The sequence below is a fragment of the Gouania willdenowi genome, chromosome 6, assembly GCF_900634775.1.
Source record: "Gouania willdenowi chromosome 6, fGouWil2.1, whole genome shotgun sequence".
Lineage (NCBI taxonomy): Eukaryota > Metazoa > Chordata > Actinopteri > Blenniiformes > Gobiesocidae > Gouania > Gouania willdenowi.
This window is the reverse complement of record NC_041049.1, coordinates 35,628,714-35,651,100: the sequence shown is the minus strand read 5'-3', so window position 1 is coordinate 35,651,100 and position 22,387 is coordinate 35,628,714. Positions and strand designations below refer to the sequence as shown.

The window sequence follows — 22,387 nt, the reverse complement described above, 5'->3', positions numbered from 1 at the left end:
GACCAAGATATGCAACAGTTTGTGTTTTTATAGCTCCCTAGAAAACTTTACTCGTTAATATTTTGCGCATATTTTGCCCGAACAAATTTTTTTTGCTAAACTCTAGATCAGATCTAAATGAAGACTCTACGTGCCAAGTTTCATGCCGATTGGACAAAACCCCAAGGAGTAATTTGAAAAAGTAGGTTTTTGATATGTAGTGACTTACAAAGAGCAATGTGCTGTGGGAGTGGGCGTGGCCCATGTCAGAAAATGCGACTCTATGTAGGGAACATGTGGATATGAATTTTATGAAGATGTGAATTAAATTGTGAAAGTTATAGGCCAAAATGTTTTTGCAATTATAGCGCCACCTAGTGGGGCAATTTTTGGTATGGGTGATCTGTGTGGTCTTCTATATCTACCCTGTAAATTTCACTGCCCTCAACATAAGAATTCAACAGAAATAAATGTTTGTTTATTTATGTGTTATGATGTCATTAGCCACGCCCACTTTGACCAATCATGAATAACTTTGAGATATCGCCTCAGGAGGGACCCAAGATCATACCCTCCAAATTTGGTAACAATTGGTCGTGCCAATTAAGAGATATAAATATTCATTATTTGTAGCGCCCCCTAGTGGTCTACATCGTTCAAATTTGGCGCATACCCTCACAGTGACATGCCAACTAAGGATCTCAGATTTGGTGTTGTTAGCATTTATTTTGACCGAGATATGCGCCAGTTTGCATTTTTATAGCTAGCTAGAAAACTTTACTCGTTAATAATTTGCGCATAATTTACCCAAACAAACTCATAGCGTTAACTGGAGATTACGTCCAACTGAAGACTCTACGTGCCAAGTTTCACGCTGAATGGACAAAACCCCAAGGAGGAGTTGGAAAAACTAGGTTTTTCAGTTTTTGCGATTTTGTTCCGAGAAAAGTTGGGCGAAAATGGGCGAGGCCTAGCCCAGGTGATTCGGTGCTATTCAAGGAATCTGTGGATATGAAGGTTTTAAATTTGCAACAAACGGTGTGGGAGTTATTGACCAAAACACATTGACCTGGCGGACTTATGTGAATTTTTGTGTCCAAGGTCCCCTGGGGGTTTTGGACCCAACCACCAAAGGGCACCGCCCTATCTTGCACGGTTTAGCCTGCAGCACCACTTTTACCCAAGGAAACATAATAAAAATAAATATAATAATAATAATAACTAGAACTGCAAGCAGTTATGAAAGGGGACCAAGCCTTCCCGCGTGACTCGGCCCCCGGCTTCCGCGGAGCCCGTGGAATATGTCACGAAGGATGACGGGCTCGTGGCGAGCATCAGGACACAGGCCAACGTGCCATTTGCTGTAAACAGGTGGATGTGAAGTTTTGGAAGATGTGATTTAAAGTGTGAAAGTTTCAGGCCAAAATGCGTTTGCACCCATTTTAGCGCCACCTTGTGGTGCACTTTTTGGTATGGGTGATCTGTGTGCTCTTCTATGGTTACCTTGTAAATTTCACATCCCTCAACATAATACTTCAGCTGAAATAAAGGTTTGTTTATTTATATGTTATGTAGTAATAAGCCACACTCACTTTGACCAATCGCGAATAAATTGGAGATTAGCCTCAGGAGGCACCCAAGATCATACCCACCAAATTTGGTAAAAATTGGTCTTGCCATTTAAAACATACAAATATTCCATTATTGCAGCGCCCCCTAGTGGTGTAATTTATTAACATTTTGCTTATACCCTTACAGTCACATGTCAACCAAGGATCTCAGATTCGGTGTTGTTAGCATTTATTTTGACCGAGATATGCAACAGTTATGCATTTTTATAGCTAGCTCGAAAAAATGTACTCAGTAATTATTCGTGCATATTTTGAGCCAACAAAATTATTTTATCAACTTTAGAACAAGTCCAACTGAAGACTCTACGTGCCAAGTTTCATACTGATTGGACAAAACCCCAAAGAGGAATTTGAAAAAGTATCTGTTTTATATGTCGTGACTTACAAAGAGCAATGTGCTGTGGGAGTGGGCGTGGCCTATGTCAGATGATGAAACTCTTTGTAAGGAACATGTGGATATGAAGTTTATAGAGATGTGAATTAAATTGTGATAGTTAGAGGCAAAAATGTTTTTGCAATTATAGCGCCACCTCGTGGCGCAATTTTCGGTATGGGTGGTCTGTGTGGTCTTCTATATCTACCCTGTAAATGTTACAGCCATCAACATAATAATTCAGCAGAAATAATTGTTTAAAGTAATAATTGTTTGAAGTTTTTAAATTTGCAACAAACGGTGTGGGAAATATTGGCCAAAACGCGTTGACCTTTGTTATAGCGCCACCTGCTGGCGGACATATGTGAATTTTTGCGTCCAAAGTACACGGGGTGGTCTGGACCCAGCCCCCAAAGGGCACCGCCCTACCTTGCACGGTTTAGCCTGCAGCACTACTTTTACCGGGGGAAGCATTCGCGGTTCCCTGGCCCCGCGGGCTTGGCCCCCTAATAATAATAATAAAAATCCTTTTGATTACAATAGGGATCCTAGCACCGCTGGTCCTAGGAACCGCGTATGCTTACATACGCGGTTCCCTGGCCCCGCGGGCTTGGCCCCCTAAAAATTTTTACGATTACAGTAGGGTTCCTAGCACCGCTGTTACTAGGAACCGCGTATGTTCCCTGGCCCCGCGGGCTTGGCCCCCTAATAATAAGGTAATAGCAATAATAATAATACAATGAGAATACCAGTAACTATAAGATAAAAGAATAATACAAAAAAAAGAATAATATAACAATAGCAATAGCAATAATACGGTAGTAGTACGATGAGATAGAGATAATATAATAGTGTGTGTGTGTGTGTGTGTGTATCTCTTACGCATGCGTCATGCACAGGCAACACAAGACCAGGGTGTCCAACCATGTGGCAGACGGACATGGTCAAGCAATGTATCTAAGAGTCAATGCTTGTGTCAGTGTACAACACGCTATTAGTCAGGTTTTCCACTGCATGAAGTAAATAGTCCTAATTAACAGTGTTGCTTTCTGACACATCATCTAATTGGATCGGCTTTGTAACAATCTGAAGTGGGGTTGTCTGAGTGGGCTCCTGCCTGCCATTGCTAGGCTCGTCGATCAACCAATAAGTGAAAAGTTCAGCCAGTGTGGACCGCCCCCTCATCTACATTTCATTGTGCTTGCTGAAGTGCATGCATAAATAAAAGAAGAAACAAATTAATAAATAAATAGCATTTATGGCATATATTACCTGAATATTTTTTATTTATTTGTTTATGTATTTATGTATGGTAGGTATATTAGGTATTTATTTATACATAGTTCCCACAGGCCAATGAATGTCACATCACCTCCCCGGAGACACCATCTTTGAGGACAAGCTGCTATGTTTACAAAGTTACTGAACTGAGCAGCGCTGGGTATGGAGACACACATCAGCAACTGTTGATATCTCTTCCATTGCTGCCGGGTCCTGAGACTGGGCAAAATCCTCACATAGCTCCGCTTGGTAAGCTATGAGGAGGGAGAGGACGTTTAGCGCTCTGAAGGAAAGCGCAGCCGCGGCGTATGTCCTGCCAGACAGGTCCGATTGGCGACGGTTCGCCCTGGTCGGCAACATGAGTCTCTGGGGAGACAACAGGTGCTCTACCAGTCGGAGCTCTTCATCACCTCACAGTCGAGGGGTGAGGCACCTGCCTCCGGGGATTTTCTGCTGAAGGGACGGTCCTGCCAGGGACACGGTACCTCCACCAGCAGCTCAGGGAAGATGGGAAGAACTTGTCTCGGAGTGCTCTTGGAAGTGGGGAGCTTCTTTCCCTTGAATCGGGATCTGGTGGTATCTGGTACCACGCCACAAAGCGCCAGCAGACATCCACCGTATCGAGGCTTGGGAGAGGGGGGAAAGGTGTTGAGCTCTCATCTTCCCCCTGAGAGGCTACAGAGGTGGCAGGCAACGACCATCCAAACAGATGTTCTCCGGCCGCTCGCATGCCTCTAGCACCTCTTCCTCGATACCTTGAGACAGTGAGACTCCAGGCTCTGCTGCCACTGACTCAGCATCCCACTCCCTGTCATAAACCTCGCCATGATTTTCACACAGATTATGAAGCGCACAGCAAGTCAACACCACACTTTTTACCAGTTTGAGGTCAACGTCATTTCTTTTCATGAAGTTGGGCCACCTTCCCTTCAGTCGACCAAAGGCATTTTCAACCACTACACAAACTCTACAGATTTTCTTATTGTACACCTGCTGTTCTGTAGTGAGGCTCTTAGTGTCAGAGAATGGTTTTAACAACCACTTCTGCAAAGGGTAGGCAGAATCTCCGAGGATGTAGTACCTCACATTCACCCCACCAATGTTCCTGTTGGAAGCTGTAAATAGATTGTTCCGACTTGCCAACTCCCACATTGTGCACAGTCTCAAAACCCGAGCATCGTGCAAGCTATCCTTCCCTCCCATCTACCACACCTTGAAGAATGATGGAATGCCACCCTTTACTACTGAAGTAATCACAGTGGTACTCTTGCGGTGTCAGGATTGGTATGTGTGATCCATCAATAGCGCCAACACACTGTGGGACCCCCCACCTCTTCTCGTTATAGGCAGCCATTTCCCTAAACTTCTCCAGGTCTAGAAAACGTTTTCATTCTGGTACCATGTAGGTCTCCGCAGCAGCACAGAAACCTTGCACACAACAACACATAGTAGCTTTGCTCACCCCAAAAGGTGGTCGACAGTTCTGTATTCAGAATCGGTCAAAAGCTCCCACAGTGCAATAGACACTTTCTTTTTAGAGGCTATACTATGCAGTAATTATACATTTTATACATGTACAAAAATCTGTGTACCCTTCATTCTTTGGTTTTTTAATTTTAAAACCAAATCAAAATTACAAATAAACAGTGTAGTTATTTTGTTTTACTGACTTAAAACCAGAACAGAAATGCAATATCTGTTTAAAATTAAATCATCTGTTTGTGTGATATTTGGATATTTGAGGGACTAGAGATTCATGTTTTAATCTCACCACACAGAGGGACACACAGATATACCAAAAAAGCCAATATGGATTAGGAAATCAAAATGCCCTTTTTTTCTTTATTGTTTATATTTTGTTTACTTCTCCAGCAAGTGCCAGATTGTGTTATTGTGCCTTTGTACCCTGAAATAAAATGTATATGTATTGTTACTGCAAACTGTTAAAAAAAAAAAAAAGCACGTTATGTGATAAAAGAAACCAGAGCTGGTGTAATGAATCTACTGGTGTTCCTAGTGTTTGTGATCAAGAACAATCTTATTTTTTAAATACATATTTAAATTAAAACAAATATTCAGCAGATGTATGACTTCTGCTGTCACTCGCTCCCACGGAATTTCCCTCCATGATCGGATGCCGTCCTGCACACGGACCATGACGCCTCCGTCCTGAGTTATTAAAGCTGTGAGAGCTTTCACTTTCCTAACATTATCTAAGCTGGTTTTTGAATGTTCAGTTCACTGTGATGTTCAGTGGCTGTTACAGTTCAGTCATTCCGCTGTAGGGGTGACTGTCAGTAATATTCTGCCTCCTGACACCCGCTTTCAGTGGACACGTGTGTGTGACTGACTGAAAAATCCACACATAGGGCGCACCGTCACATTGGCCGCACCCTCAACTTTAAAGGAAAAAAATAGCATCCTGTATACTGCAAAATACAGTAGTTTCTGTAATTTTTACTCCAATAATTTATATTCTAGTCATTTTCTAAAAGATTTAGTTTGCTCCCTCACATGGTCTGTCAAACTTGTCTGAAGACTGTAATTTTGCCAGCAGGATCCCCAACAAACCCCCATTTAAAATGTATCAACACATTCCAGGCATCACCTTCAAGCCTCCAAGCTGGTTAATTTTGTCTTCTGCTTTTCCCTCTTGCTTTGTATTTTGCTGTACAGACTGAGTCTCCCAGCCAGCAATATTTCTGCATCCAGAAGGAGCTTTGGCAGATTGAAGATGTGATGGAGGCCCTGCATAAGCACAAAGCTCAGAGAAATGCCATTGATGGGATGGGTTTCTACGGACCCAAAGTCAGCTTCAATAAGCACAAAAATGAGGTGAAAAGCTGAAATATGGTCCAACTTTTTTATATAAATTTAAGAAATAAATAAACAATAAATATATTATGCTTTTACAAGTTGGATCAACCACAAAAAATAATCAACAACAGTTAAGGTGTAATTTTAATACCCAAACAACAGCAGTGCAGCTAATGATCAGCTGAAGCTGTGTAAAGCAGCTGTTTGACTCCATGTCTAGGATGTGTGATCTGTAAGAATGTGCTGTGTACACATTCTCTCTGGTTATTCATCTGCGCAGTTATTCCCAGAAACTTGAACAGCTCTGTTATAAGGCTATGACCCTGAGCATGCACGGTAGCACAGTGTGTCACTTTGCTCCCTGTATGACCCCCAGGAGGAGGACTCAGTGCCCCCCCGGCCCCCCTTACCCCAGTCCTACCAGCCCAACACCCTCAGCGTGCCCCCTCTGCCCAGCACATGGCAACCGTCGCTCCACAGGCCAGAGGACAAGAAGGCTAATCACAGGAATAGCACACACAGTGTAAGCCAATAGCGTTGGCCTTTTGGTTGACCCTTGGCTGTGCTGTCACATGGCATACTTAACTGTTCTTCCCTTTGATTTCAAAAACAATTTTTTTTTCTTTAATTTTGGATTATTTGTCATGCCTCATTGTTTATGCAGTTTTCCCACTCCAGAGTGCTTTGAAATGTTCTTAGTATTTTGTTTGCAATGCTCGTTTTAATCATTTCTGCTTTCTCCTTTTGCTTATGTTTTTGTTAATTATTTAATGGTAATTTACTAAAAGTTCTCAATCTCGGAGCCTGGGGGCTACATCCGCCTACTGTTGTTTTACGCTGTGCTCTAGTGTTTAAAAAAACAGCTGAAATTCTGCCTTGTAAATACTTTTGACTATCATTTATGTTTTAGTGAATATTGTCAAAACAAAAATGGCATTAAGAACTAATCCTTTTTATAATGATGTATTTTGCAGAAGGCATTTAGAAGTCAAACAGCAATGTTTCTTTGATATGCTGTTTTGGCCCTGGGTAAGAGACCAGTGCTGCGAGGAGCCCCCTTTCAGTTTGAGACCTTTGCATTTAAAAAAAAAACATTTCTATATCAGTGCCTGTTGGTTTCTTTCAGCCCATCATGCAAAAACTGCATTTGTTGACTTAAGTCTGTGCTGTTCCTCTTGTACGTTGACCTTGTTCTGTGGTCCAGGGTCCTGACTACAGGCTGTATAAGAGTGAGCCCGAGCTCACAACAGTTACTGAAGTGGACGAAAGTAATGGAGAGGAGCGAGCTGATCACAATCGTGATCGAGACTACCCTTCAAACAACGGTACGTCACACTATTAGATCTACTTACAAAAAATGTTTTTAATCAGCTTGACTTGTATTTCAAAGTAAAAATAATGTTACTATACTATAAAAAAAAATGTTGACAATGGACATTTTTGGAGTGGGACAACTTCATTATAGGGGGGACGCATTGGTCGTGTGTCCCCCTTCAATGAAGTTGATTTAGGCATTGTAGATGATATTTGCCATTTTTAAAAAAAAAAAAATTTATATCATTTTGAATTTTGCTTGTTGATGCAAAACTAGCATATGAACATGAATGTAAAACATTATACACCATATTTAAAGAAGCCTTTAAAGGTGCAGTCCACAACCCACAGATCCTTCTCTCCCCCTCCCTCCCCGCTGCTCTCTTGTCCTGCCTCCAAACTTTTTATAGTCCCTCCCTCAGAGGAGCTAACAAGCTAACGTCAGTCCGACAGTTATATAACATGCTCTGTTAAAAGCATATTACTGCAGTGCTTCTCTTTCTCAATGTGCACACACCTCAGCAGCAGCACCAACAACACAGTATCACTTACAGCAGCCCAAACGGAGGCTGCTGCAAGTTGTGAGCAACAGCTGTCAGACAGTCCATCAAACACAATCCTGGCTCTGATTGGTTCATTTTGCTTGGTCGCGTGCGATGCTCACATTGTGTGAATTTAGAAGTGCAGAGCAAGATATGCTAAGAGACCAGATTGTGGAGAAGGCTTACAGTGGACGCATACGTGAACATTTGCTGCTAGAGGACCAACTGACACTGGATAAGGCTATTCAGATTGCCAACCAGGTGGAATCAGCCACGCGCAATGCCGGCGCAAATTCATACAGTGAAGTACAAGTACAGGAAATTAATACACGGACAAAGTTGGACAAACAATGCCCACAATGCAGGTAATCACAGGAAATGTGACTCAAACGCTCAACAGACACGTAAATGCTACAGATCAGATAAGTACCTTGCAAATTCACCAAAATGTCCTGCTACAAATAAAACCTGCAAATCATTTGCAAAGACTGGGCACTTTGCTAAAGTGTGCCACTCAGGTCAAAAACATGAGATAAAAGAGGTTGTTATCCCAGAACTGACTGTTCTGTATCTGAAAGATGCTGTGCCACGAGAGAGAAAAATGATGTACACTGTAAAATTAGGTTTGCCTCCGAATTTGCAGCCATTTGAGATGATAGTGGATACTGAATTGTCAGTTTCATTGCTTCCTGCTCATGTTTATTGGAATTAATTCCGTCACATTCCACTAAAGCACACAGACATTCCTCTTGTGACCTACTCAAGACAGAGAATTCTAGTACTTGGCTGTCTGGACATCAATGCATTCCATGATGGATGTTCCGCTCCAGCCGCTTTCTTCATTGTAAAGACGGGTTCGCTGCTGTTGGGGTTGGACTTAGTTGAGGCACTGGAAATAATCATTGTGGGAAGGAAAGTGGTACTAAAAGCAGAGTTGATTGTGAAGGAGATAAACATTCAATCTGCACCTGCAACTACCATTTCACCTACACCTGCTACTACACCCCCGCCTCTACCTACTATGGGCTGTGTGAAAGGTTTTGTATACAAAGTCAAAGTGTGAGATAATGTGAGACCTGTGCAACAAAAGCTAAGGAGGTTACCTTTCTCAGTCAGGGATGCTGTGTCGGCAGAGTTACAGCGCCTACTGGAGGCTGACATCATTGAGAAGATTGACGCATCTCCCTGGGTGTCCCCAATTGTGGTGACTCAACGCAATAATTCAGCAAAAATATGGATGTGTACAGATCTCAGAGAGTCCAACAAAGCTGTAGTGACTGATTGCTACCCTATTCCCAACATTGAGGAGCTTTTTTGGGAGCTCAGAGGGGCATCAGTGTTCTCAACCATCGACCTTGCAAATGCTTACTATCAGGTTCTTCTGCATGAGGACAGCAGAGACCTGACTGCTTTCATAACGCATGAGGGACTCTTCAGATTCAAGCGAGTTTGTTTTGGACTAGCATCAGCGCCGTCAGCATTTCAGAAGATGATGTCCATGGAAAGATCTATCTGGAGTCCAAGCATATCTTGATGACATCATTGTCTTCTCATCGTGCCGTGCTGATCATGATACACGTCTGAAAGCTGTACTGTGCAGACTACAGGAAGCTCGACTGCGTCTGAATACTGAAAAATGTAAATTTTACCAAGATAAGCTAACTTACCTGGAGCAGACCATAAGTAGAGATGGTCTGCTGCCGACTGATGGCCACATTACAGCTATTCGTGATGCACCTGCACCCAATGATGCTGCGTCTCTCAGGTCGTTCCTGGGCCTGACATCTTGGTACGCCAAGTTCATACAGAACTATGCAAAGGCGCCTTCGAATATGTCATAGGCGGTGTCCTCACCCAGATACATCCAGACGACTCCAAAAGGATGGTGGCGTTTGCTTCTCGCTCTCAGAGTGCAGCTGAGAGGAAATACTCAGTGGTGGAAAACGAAGAGTTAGCTTGTGTCTGGGCTACAGAGCGCTGGAGGACATGAGCTGGTATGAGGATGGCTCGTTGGTCTGCCCGTCTGCTGTGTTTCAGCTACGATATTGTTTACAGACTCGGTGCTCAGAACCAGGCAGCAGACTGCCTTTCCCGTTTGCCGCTACCAGACAACCATGAGTGCTCGTCAGGAATGGAACCAGTGACTGTTGCTGCCGTCGCCACCCTCCTAACTGCCATTCCCATGTCTGACTTCAAAGATGTTTGTTTGTCCTGCCCAGAGTGCATCTACATGGAGAAAGGGTGGCCTGCATCATTGAAAGGACTGCCCATAGACATGATGCCGTATTACCAGGTCAGAAACAAACCGTCGGTACACGACTCACTTATTCTGAAGGGGAGTCATAGAATGGTGGTGCCAGTAAATGTGCGTTTTCACATGGTACATTTAGCGCACGAGAGCCACCAAGGCATTGTGCGTACTAAACAGAGACTGAAAAACTTGTATTGGTGGCCTAAGATGGATGCACTGCTGCAATCCGTTATCGCAACATGTGTGTCATGTCAACTGAACGATAAAACAACAAAAACGGCTCCAGCCCCGATGACACCGGTTCCTTTGCCTGATTGCAAGTTTGCTATTACGATGGTGGACTACTATTCAAAGTGGCCAGAGGTGTGTTTTACTCCACAGTACACTGCTGCTACAGTGAACTTCATGAGGTCAGTGTTTAGCCAAAAAGGAAACCCGATGGCGGTGGTGACTGATAATGGCCCACAGCTTACCTCCTCAAAACTGTCTTCTTTCATGAAAGAACGAGATATCCAACACATCAGGACCACAATTTATCACCCCAAAGGAGAGAGCAGTGAAGAGACTGAACAGAGTGTTAAAAGAAAGCATTCTTACTGCTGAGAGAGTGAAATCTCCTTGGAAAACCCATGTCACCGAGATTCTGCAAGTGTATAGAGCTACACCACATGCAACTACAGGAACATCACCTTTTCAGCTCATGTACGGAAGGAAGATGAGAACAAAGCTCACTATCCAGCCAAAGGTCATCGCTGTTCAGGATAAAGAACTGAGAGACAGGGTTGCAAAGAAACAGTTACACATGAAAAATTACACGGACAACAAAAGACATGCCAAGATTCCTAAATTGCACCCGGGGAGCCTTGTGCGGGTGAGAAATCCTTTGCGCACAAGGAAAGGAAGGTCCAAGGTCAGTGAACCTCTTAAAGTGATAAAACAGAAGGGACATCACAGCTACACATTGACGGACGGGAAGACTTGGGATGCTTCACGTCTGTCGGTGCTGCCGGAAACCTTTACTCCTATAGCAGAAGAACCACAGCCTACAGAACCTGATACAAGTGACAGCATGCAGAAGAGAAGCCAACGAAATAGAAAACAGCCAGCTTGGACCAAAGACTATGTCACTTGAGCATATGTGGGTCTGCAAAACAAAAGAAATGTTCTGCTAATTGTCATGTGAAGCTACATGCAGGTTGTAATGTTCTGCTAATTGTTGTGTGAAGTTATATGCAGGTTATAATAACTACATATGATGTTGCTATGTTCAGGTTATAACAAAGGATCTTATACGTGGTGAAAAAGAAAATAACACTTTGCTACTACCCCACATTATTTGTTGATAAGTATAATGCTTTTAAGAAAGGGGGAAATGTTGTGTTATGAAAGGTTATCCTTCTTCAGCCAGTAGGGGACATAGTGGGACTGTTTTGCTTTAGAGCTGCCAGGAAGTAGAGGGGAGGAGAAGAAGTATGTGTGGAGATGAATGTGCGCCGACAGTAAAGAAGGTAACAACGTAATCCTCTCTCCAGTGATTCTTTAAGTGTTTACATTCTACAAATACCACGTGTGTGTACAGACACATCATTGTGTGTAATACCGTCTGTCTCTGTGCACAGCGCTGACCGGCAGCCTGAGTGGGAGCATCTTACTGCTACAGGAGTAACGCCCATAATCAAGGCATTTTTTGAATTTCCCCCCTAGTGGCAGGTCAGCAGAAAGCATGGGTTTAGTTACTCTTTAAAGAGTCTTAAGGCAGCTGCACACAGTGGTCTATTCTCCCATGCGCGTAAGTCAAAAAATCTGTGCAACGGCGCTGTTTTTGGCTGAGTGCAATTCTCCCCCTGTACTTAAGTCAGTCACTGCACGCCTACATCCCAGTTACACACTCTGGCCTTGTGCGCATTTTCCCATCTGCCAAGTTCTTTTCCTCTTACACGATTCTGAACCTGGAATAAGTGCAGCGCCCCGACAAGGTTTAACATTATATTGCACTAGAAGTATGGACTTACTTACAATTTAAGCAACATGGACTCATAATATTGCAGAAGAGACTCCCAGAAAGAATCTATCCAAAGTGACACTGTCACAAGCACGGCAAAGGATTGACCATCAGCATTTCTTATGTTCACATTTACGAGTTCTAGACGGGACAAAATGTGTTATATTTAATTATATTTTATCCGTGTCGTCCACTCCTTTTTCAGGGAGGGGGTGAGAGCAGTGTCGCGGAGCTGTTTAGCTGTGCCGAATGTGCACGTCAGCTGCTGCTGCTCGTTACAATGAAACTCTGACAGACGTGAGACTGATGTCCAACTATTTTAACACTGTGTATAATGTAAAGCCACAGTTGAATTCACTACAAGAGTAAATAACAAGTGAAACATTGATGACAGATGATGATGATGATGATGATGATGATATTGTTGATGATGATTTTAATGATGATGCACGCTGATCATTTCTGAATGCAGCAATGTAAGAAGTTAATAAAATCAGGCTTTCCACACAAATAAATGTTAATCTGGCGTTAGAGTTTTTCTCAATCGCGTTGGTACATTTTCAGATCAGAATTGAAATTGTCAAAACAATGTGTTCAATCTTCACATCATTGTGTCACTTGTGCACATCAAAAAAGCAGTTTCTCATTTCTTTTAACAAGTTGCAAATGCTTTGGTACATCCATGCAAATGATTATGTACAATTATCTGCTGTTTCCTACATTATCAATTGCTTATGTCATGTTGATGAAAATGTATTGTAATGGGTCTCTGTTAAATAGTCTCACCAAGCACAACATTTAGGCATTAGTTAATAGTATCAGTCTTTATGTGCAAATTGGTTGAACACGTTGCCATAATATGTCAAGAATATTTCAATACATTCCTGTAAGAATGGCCTGGTGGGTAGGCTCAAAAAGTAGTCCAAGGTTCCCAAAAATGCAGTCAGTGTATTTATTTACAGTGGTAAAAGTGCAGCAGTATTTACAGTGCAGGCCTGAAGAAAAATAGAAGACCCCCAACTTGCAAAAAGAGGGGAAAAAGTGGAAACAAATAAAGATTGAGCTCTACACAATCTCTGTTGCAGCTCTGCACAAACTTTGTTATACCACCTGACAGCTCTGACACCAAACACCAACCCCCACAAGGCCTCCAGCCTCCTCTTATATAGTACTGAGGGGGAGGTACCAAAGCACATGATCTGAGGGGAAATCAATTAACTCATCTCAGACAAATTAAAGACCAACAATGCATTTAACATTTACCAAACAATTGTATATTAATATTAGCAATGTTAAGAGGTAAACAAATTTTGACATATACTTGAAAAAATGATTGTATTTGCTAAGAAACACCCCTCCAACTCTATTACATGTGGTACCTTCCAAGAAGCACACCACTATATAAACCAATCACAGGCTTCTATTCTGTTTGCCACTTCCTGGTTCAACAAACAAAGAACATGAAGCAATGGGTGACAAACACTTTTACTACTAATGATGCATTTGTTTTTACATTAAAATCTTACGAACCGTTTAGAGGGAACGGGGTAGCCCCGTGACAATTCCAATTAGACTTTTTTCTAAATCTGTTTTTTGGTAAATTGCTCCCAGGAAAATCTTGATTTTTCTCTAACAAATCAATCAACTGGCAAGTATATATATAGGAGCACAACACAATGTTATACTTTTTGACAATGGAAAAAGAAAGAAATGGATGGAGGCAAAACAGAGGAAGAGACTGAGGGAGATTGTCCTGTTAACATTTCTACTTTTGTTTCTTTGTTTTTGTACTAAGCAGTGCTGTATTTTCCTTTTACAGTACAATGACGTGGTCTGTCAACAAGTTACAGTACAAACAATAAAAGCGTGAATGTGAATTTTGTTAAGTCTCTTGCAATCAAACTTCCACATACACAATGGTGTGACCTTAAATTTACAATAATTGTCATCAAAACTTTAGCCATAGTTTACATCAGAACATCCCTCTAGAATATGCTGTTATATTGACATGACTAAGCAATTTGACTGTCTTATTCATACACAATGATGCAAGGACTTGTCATTTTGATGGCACTGACATGTTCATTGACACGAATATTTACTTTTGAGAGACGAACTAAGGATTTTGAGCAAGAGAATGACGTTTGCAAGTAATCCATGGTGTTTTGCTATTTGTATGAATCGTTTTGAGAAAAGAACTTACTGTTTTGCAAATGTTGAGGATGATTCAAGAAATGTACCAAAGCGACTGTAATATGAGAGGAAAAAGAGAGATTTTAACTGACCAAATTTGTGTTACATTCTTTATCAATTAAGGTGTTTCAAATTACACTGTAGTAATCTGATCAAATCAATCTGTTACATTGTTTATCAATTAAGGTGTTTCAAATTAAAAGTGTGCTTTATCATTTTAGGAAAACTCCATGTTCCAGGATTTATAGACAGCCCAAAAATCATGATACCATGGCCCAGTCCGCCTTCATTCACACACTACACGTTTTTGCTCTACTTACGTGCGGTGGGTGCGTTAGGAGCCTGGATTAGAGAATTTGCGCAGGAGGGAAGCGCATAACTGTAGGCACGTAGAAAAGCGCTTAAGTTCAGATGGGAGAATAGACACCACAGAGCAGTTCAGCTGCCTAAATCTCTCCACTCTGTTTGTGATGTTAGCGGATATAATTTATTAGTCCCGGAGTAAGTCTGGAACCATCCTTGCGGTATCAAAAAAGTTTGATATTTCAGGTGTTGGGGGTCGTTGAATTTTTATTAATTAATGAAATTAATTATCATGTTAAAATTTTGGGTGCCATTCTCCCTAGAAAGAAGAACAATTCTTAAAAGAAATCGCCGTTGGAAACTCGGGGCCCTTTTCTGTTTCACTGGGTGGTTTAGAGATTTGACGTTCCGCTCACAAAGTTGACTTGAAATTTGTTTGGACTCTTGAATCGAACCATAATTTATTATTGCAGATATACTCTCAGATGGATAGCAGTATAGGACTGGTATTCTGTATTTGGTTATACATAGAAGGACCCCACCACATACACCAACAGAAAAGGAAAAAACAAAAAGATAAAAACTTAATGCATTGAAAACCCATCCCCATACAAACACTGTGACTACTTAGCCCTTTGCAGGAAAATCCACACATTAAGTTCTTGTGAGAAGAAATGCTAGTCTCACAGGCAGCTCGGCTCAATTCAGAATGCAGGTACATGTCATTAAGTAGAATTAAATAAAATATTTTAACACACCCATGTGCACACATATACACATTAGGGATGCATCGATATCAAAAATCCACGGTACAATGTCACAGTATTAAGGCCACGGTACTGTTTGATTGCTTTATTGTCCAAAAGATGACTTGGAAAAATGCCATTGTGTGGAAAATTAAGTGCCAGGGTACTGTAAAATATAATAAGTTGACTTTACTTAAAAAAAATATGCAAACTTGCTGCCTTAAAAAATGTAATTTATGTGGACGTAAATTAATTACATTTGATTAACTTAATTTTTGTGAGTTTGTGGCACTTAAATTAACCTAAATAATTAAATTACAGTAACTTGTTTATTTTACGTTTGCAGTACTCAAATTAACTTAAATATTTGGATTGTAATAACTTGTTTATTTTGAGTTTGTAGTACTCAAATTAACTTAAATACATTAGATTACAATAACTTATTTATTATGAGCCTTCAGTACTCAAGTGATAGCTTAGTTCTCTTTAGTTTTTTCTCATGTATCATATTCAGTTCATTTTAATTTTCTTGACCTAAAACAATTCTACAATAGAATAGAGCAGGATATAAAAACACATTAACAGTAATGACCCCCAAAAACACAATGAATGGAAAAAACCTAAAGGATTGACAGTGGAATTGAAAATTATTTTAATATGCTCAACAATGTATTTAACAGGACACATTGGCACTTGACAGGCTAAAGACTGTCCTGTTAAAGGGATCCTCCACTGTTTTTACAAATGTGGCCTACAACCTTTGAAATGTCCTTACTGATGTTTTAGAGCAACTCAAAGCAGCACACATGGGCATTTTGACTGAAAAAGCTGCTAAATGATCCTGAGTGTTTCACTCCAATAGAACACAATGGGCTAACCGAGGCTAACCACGTCATCAATCACGTGAGTTCAAGATGGTGGCGCACAGGTCGTAAAACTGTAAAGTAGTCCCATTTTTAAAAGTTAATAAAACAAATATGGTACAAAATAATGTGTTTTGTTAGACATAGATCTTCTAATAAGGACATTTCAAAGGTTTTAGGCCACATTTGTAAAAACAGTGGAAGATCCTTTTAATGTTCGGTATGAAGTCAGCAATCAGCATTTTGATTACAAACATACTTAACATTCTATTCTAAATTGTACATTTCAGAATCATCTGTTTGTACAGTAATGTAAGAAAACAACTATTTCTCAGCTGAACAAGTCAGTTTTGAGTTTGTGCTACATATTTTGAATTAAACATTAGCAATTGAATTAAAAACTGTTACTGACCTGGTATTGTTCTAGTTTTGGACAAAAAAAACATAAAAGAAATAAGCTCCCTCAATAAAAATGCACAATATAAAATAATCATGTTGCTGAAATAATTACAAGAAACAATATTTTTACTTAAGTAGCTTAGATTGAGTATAAGTAACAATCTGAAACGAAAGCACATTAACAAAAAAAAAAAAAATGCTGTTCTTCCTCTTTTCAAAATAAAAACATGAGCTTGAGCTCTGGTAAAGTTAACAGGTCAGATTTCTCTGATAATAGTGATCACGATTGGAACCACAATCAACACTGGTTTCATCGTTTGCTCATCATGGATAAAATAAATAACTCTTTTTCAAACACTACAAATATGTTTGAAATTTAAATTTCAGTTCAACATTATACCTAGAACAGTAAACAATTCAAATTAGAAATTTTTAATAGAAATAAGAACAATATTCTTACTAAATCTTTGAGTTTTGGCACCATATCAACTGGCCTCCATCAGTAGTTTGTTTTTCAAAACAAGCCGTTTTGGAGGGGGGGTTTGTTTCCCAATCCAAGCATGACTGCTTGAATGAACTTGAGCATGCTTGCCATGCATTTTGGGTAATCTAAGTGAAGGGCATATAAGCCCATATATGAGGCAGCCTGCCAGGGGAAAGTCATTGTCCATGACAGTACTTCCCTCAATGACGATGGCAGTGGAAATGGGCTGGAGCTGCTCTGCATTCAGACCCTGCTGCTGAGCATCTTCGTTAACAACAGTCAGCACTCCAACTGTCACTGAGGCGAGTTCCTCTTCTTTTGCTGTATCCTGCAAAAGAAGCACAGAACTATCTTTTGAATCTGGCCTTCTTTTGGAGTAAAAAAATCCCCTGGTGCAACCCCAAATTAATTCACATTGTATTTTAAATCTGTAGACTGAAAGTTTTTTACAGTGAGAAATGCCAATTTGCATCCTTATTTCAGGGTTCCCACACTATTTTCACAATGTTTTTTCAAAACTTTTACAAAATATATGCAATGTACACACAAGGTGTGTACATTACGTCCAATGGTAATAGCTAAGATTAAAATAGGCAATATTTCCAAAATACTTAAATTATTCCATGACTTTCAAGACTGGAAAATAAATTTTTTCAAATTCAGTAACTTTCCCATGAATTTCATGACTGTGGGGACCCTGTTACATTCTGATCATTTATGAGAGATCAGAATCCACCTGATTCTGATCAACTGAAAATAAATATATTTTAAATATAGTAAATATGATTTGACAATAAATTGAATATGTTTCTTCTTTCAATACGTTACTTACATAGCAAGTCTGTAGACTTCACTGGAGTCATCACAAAGTAGAACAGGAAGGCCTTTGAGGACAATAGAGCAAAGTGCTGTCACATCTGGCGATTAAAAATACACAGAACAAACATAAATTAAGAACTTTGTAGCATTTTGAGGGGTGGGGGGAATATTATGATAGCTGTGTTCATCGCCATGGCAACTGCTGTGATGGTGATGAATATTATTTTATGGAGACGGTGTCAGTCCCCCGACCCAAATTTCACAATGATTTTAACATAAAATCAAATAAAAGAGCTATCAATTATAAAAATTTGAAAAAAATTAAAATCTCAAATCTAGAAACACCAAAACATAAAACCATTAGATGTGCTCTATTAAATATTAGATCACTGAGATCCAAATCTCTACTAGTAAATGACCTTATCTCAGAAAATAACTTTGATTTATTCTGTTTAACTGAAACATGGCTGTATCAAGATGAATATGTTAGTTTAAATGAAGCCACTCCTCCCAGTCATTTAAATACTCATATGCCACGAGACATAGGCCGTGGAGGTGGTGTAGCAGCTATTTATCATTCCTCTCTCCTAATCTATCCTAAACCAAAGGCCAGTTACACTTCCTTTGAAAGCCTGGTTCTAAATTTATCTCATACCGAATCAAAAACCTGCCAGCCAGTCTTATTTGCGATAATTTACCGTCCTCCAGGCCCTTATTCTGAATTTCTATCAGAATTCTCTGAGTTTATATCAAACTTAGTCCTCAGTTCTGATAAAATACTGATAGTAGGAGATTTTAATATCCATGTTGACAAAGATAGTGATAGCCTGAGCTCAGCCTTTATGACCCTAATAGACTCAGTTGGCTTTTTTCAAGCTATTAATGAAGCTACTCATCATTTAAATCATACTCTTGATCTTGTTCTAACTTATGGCCTTGATATTAATGAACTAAAAGTCTACCCTAAAAATCCTCTGCTATCAGATCACTTTTTAATATCTTTTAACATTATCCTAGAGGATCTCGCACTGTGCAATAAAATAGTTACGAGTAGAAATCTGTCCAATAGTGCTGTGGCTAAATTTAAAGAGGCCATTCCTGCTGCCTTAAACTCAGTGCACCATCCAATAAATAACTATGATATTAATTATAACCCCTCTCAACTGGATCTGCTTGTCGATAGCTCTGCTAGTCTACTAAAATCCACCTTGGACTCAATTGCCCCATTGAGGGAAAAAACTATTAAACGTCAGAGGAAAGCTCCGTGGTTTAGCTCTGAAACTCACACACTCAAACAAATAACCCGTAAATTAGAGAGAATGTGGCGCTCCAATAAAACAGAGGAGTCACGAATACATAGTCGATCTACATACTATTCCTCACTAATTGAAGAAAATAAAAATAATCCGAGGTACCTTTTCAGCACTGTAGCTAGGCTAACACAAAGTCAGAGCTCTATTGAGCCCATGATTCCTCTAGCCCTCAGCTGTGAGGACTTTATGACATTTTTTAACGATAAAATTCATAAGATTAGAGATAAAATTAGCCACTCCCTGCCTTCACCTGGGCCTGCTGTACCATTAAATGTAAATAGGCCTAACCTAAACTGATTCACACATATAGGACTTCAGGAACTTAACTCTATTATTTCATCCGCCAAACCATCGACCTGCCTTTCAGATCCGATCCCAACTAAGCTGTTTAAAGAAGTTGTTCCCCTAGTTTGCCCATCTTTGTTGGAGACAATAAATATATCCCTATCAATAGGCTACGTGCCACAGTCCTTTAAAGTAGCTGTAATCAAACCCCTTCTCAAAAAACCTACTCTTGATTCCAGCACTTTAGCAAACTACAGGCCTATATCTAATCTTCCTTTTATTTCAAAGATTCTTGAGAAAGTTGTGGCGGCTCAGCTCTGTGAATTTCTTCAAAACAACAGCCTGTTCGAGGACTTCCAGTCAGGCTTTAGAGCTCAACACAGCACAGAGACTGCTTTAGTTAAAGTAACTAATGATCTACTCTGGGCTTCAGATGAAGGACGACTCTCAGTGCTGGTTTTATTAGATCTTAGTGCAGCTTTTGACACTATAGATCACTATATTCTACTAGAGAGATTAGAGAAAATACTTGGAATCACAGGGACTGCCCTAAACTGGTTTAAGTCCTACCTATCTGATAGGTACCAGTTTGTACACGTGAATAATAAGTCTTCTGTGTACACTAAAGTAAGCTACGGGGTTCCTCAGGGCTCTGTGCTAGGTCCAATCCTCTTCTGTATCTATATGATCCCCCTTGGTAATGTTATGAGAAAATACTCTGTTAACTTCCACTGCTATGCTGATGATACCCAACTGTATGTATCAATGAAGCCAGGTGAGACAAATCAGCTATCTAAACTTGAGGCCTGTCTAAAGGACATTAGGGCCTGGATGGACCAAAATTTTCTTCTTCTCAACTCAGACAAGACTGAGGTCATTGTACTGGGCCCACGACACCTTAGAGAAACCTATGCTAGCCTAACTGCCCTAGATGGCATTACTCTGGCACGAAGCACAACTGTTAGAAACCTTGGGGTTCTATTTGATCAGGACTTATCCTTCAACTCTCACATAAAACAAACTTCAAGAACTGCCTTCTTTCATCTCCGTAACATTGCTAAAATCAGATCTATCCTGTCTCAGGGCGATGCCGAAAAACTAGTCCATGCTTTTGTTACCTCTGGACTGGATTATTGTAATTCTCTTTTAGCAGGCTGCCCGAGCAAGTCGCTTAAGACACTTCAGCTGGTTCAAAATGCTGCAGCACGTGTACTGACTAAAACTAGGAGAAGAGATCACATTACTCCTGTATTAGCCTCTCTGCATTGGCTTCCCATAAAATATAGAATAGAATTCAAGATTCTTCTTCTCACTTATAAAGCCCTAAATGGACAGGCACCAGTCTATCTCAAGGAGCTTGTAGTGCCATACAATCCCCCAGAACACTACGCTCTCAAAATGCTGGACTACTCGTTGTTCCATTCGTCTCTAAAAGTAGTATAGGAGGAAGAGCTTTCAATTATCAGGCCCCACTTCTCTGGAACCATCTACCAACCACGGTTCGGGGGGCAGACACCCTCTCTACCTTTAAGGTTAGGCTCAAAACATTCCTCTTTGGTAAAGCTTTTAGTTAGGAACCAGCTCATAGCTCATAATTAAGATGCAATAGGCATAGACTGCCGGGGGCGGGGGGTCTGGCATGCTCGGTTGGAGAGAGGTTGGAGAGGGCGTTAAGAGAGAGGTCATTTAGGTTAGAGAGGGACCGGAGAGGGTCCCATTCCTCTCTCAAACACTCCCTCTATGTCTGCTTCTTCCCTTGTGTGTTTGCTCCTGTACTCCTTCTGGCTTTTGTTTTGCAGGTCCGTGGGATCCTCAGTGTGGAGTTACAGAGTCTCAACAACTCTGTCTCCACCCTTTTCTCTGCACACACCCAACACAGCATAACGTGGATGGCTGTTCATCATAGGAATGGGATCCACACAAGGTTCCTGCTGCTTAGCAGAAGGTTTTCCTTGCCGCCATGATGAATTCATGTTGGGTGTGGGATACATATGTATGTGTATATACGTATATATGCATATGTGTGTATCCATAAAATGAAGAGTCCGTCCTTAAGACTGCTCTACTGTAAAGTGTCTTGAGATACCATTGGTTATGATTTGGCGCTATACAAATAAAGATTGATTGATTGATTGATTGATACTGTTCTGTATTTGCTCTAATACTGCAGGCTTATATTAGAGACAGTTTTAATTTTATTAACATAATTGGTAATATCTAAATATCTCATTTTACACGTACCACCTTCCCTGTAAACATTTTTATTGTGTTAATACAAACTCAACATTTTAATTACATTTCAAATGAAATGCCCCGGTTCATACATTAAGAAAAAAAAAAACTCACTTGAAATGTACAAACAACCATATTGTTAGGCTTGGGCGGTAATACCGTATACCGCGGTATGCAACGGTATCAGATTCAATACTGCCATTTAAAAAAATAAAACATTAAAAAAATAAACATTTAAAAATAATAAATGCAATGCAGTTCTATTTGCCAAGTCACCAAACTTTCTGAATGTCACACAGGCAAAAACGGTCGACCGCCTATTTGTCAGAAAAATGCATTTACCAAAGGAAATACTCATACAAACCCCCAGAAACTTGATTTATAATCATTAAAAATGACCCAAAAACACAATGAGTGTGGAAATGTTTGTGTCGTTGCATGTATGACGGAGGAGTGCTGGGTGTGTTCGTGTGTGTGTGCTTGTTGTCGTGGCGACAGTTTGTGTGATTACCAACAGTAGGGCTAGGCGATTTTGCCTAAAAAAAATCTCTGATTATTTA

General features: G+C 40.4%; 1 protein-coding gene across 10 annotated transcripts in view; it reads left to right on the top strand.

Annotated features, from left to right (window-relative positions):
• Positions 1–22,387, top strand: part of LOC114464554 (pleckstrin homology domain-containing family A member 5-like) — a 205,988-nt gene that overhangs the window by 141,957 nt on the left and 41,644 nt on the right. For 8 of the 10 annotated variants that reach the window (XM_028448850.1, XM_028448851.1, XM_028448847.1 and 5 more), the window contains 3 exons: positions 5,941–6,099; positions 6,458–6,604; positions 7,286–7,406. In XM_028448850.1, coding sequence (XP_028304651.1) covers positions 5,941–6,099; positions 6,458–6,604; positions 7,286–7,406 — 427 coding nt within the window. The remainder of the gene's footprint in view (positions 1–5,940; positions 6,100–6,457; positions 6,605–7,285; positions 7,407–22,387) is intronic. The other 2 variants (XM_028448853.1, XM_028448855.1) reach the window with 1 other exon arrangement.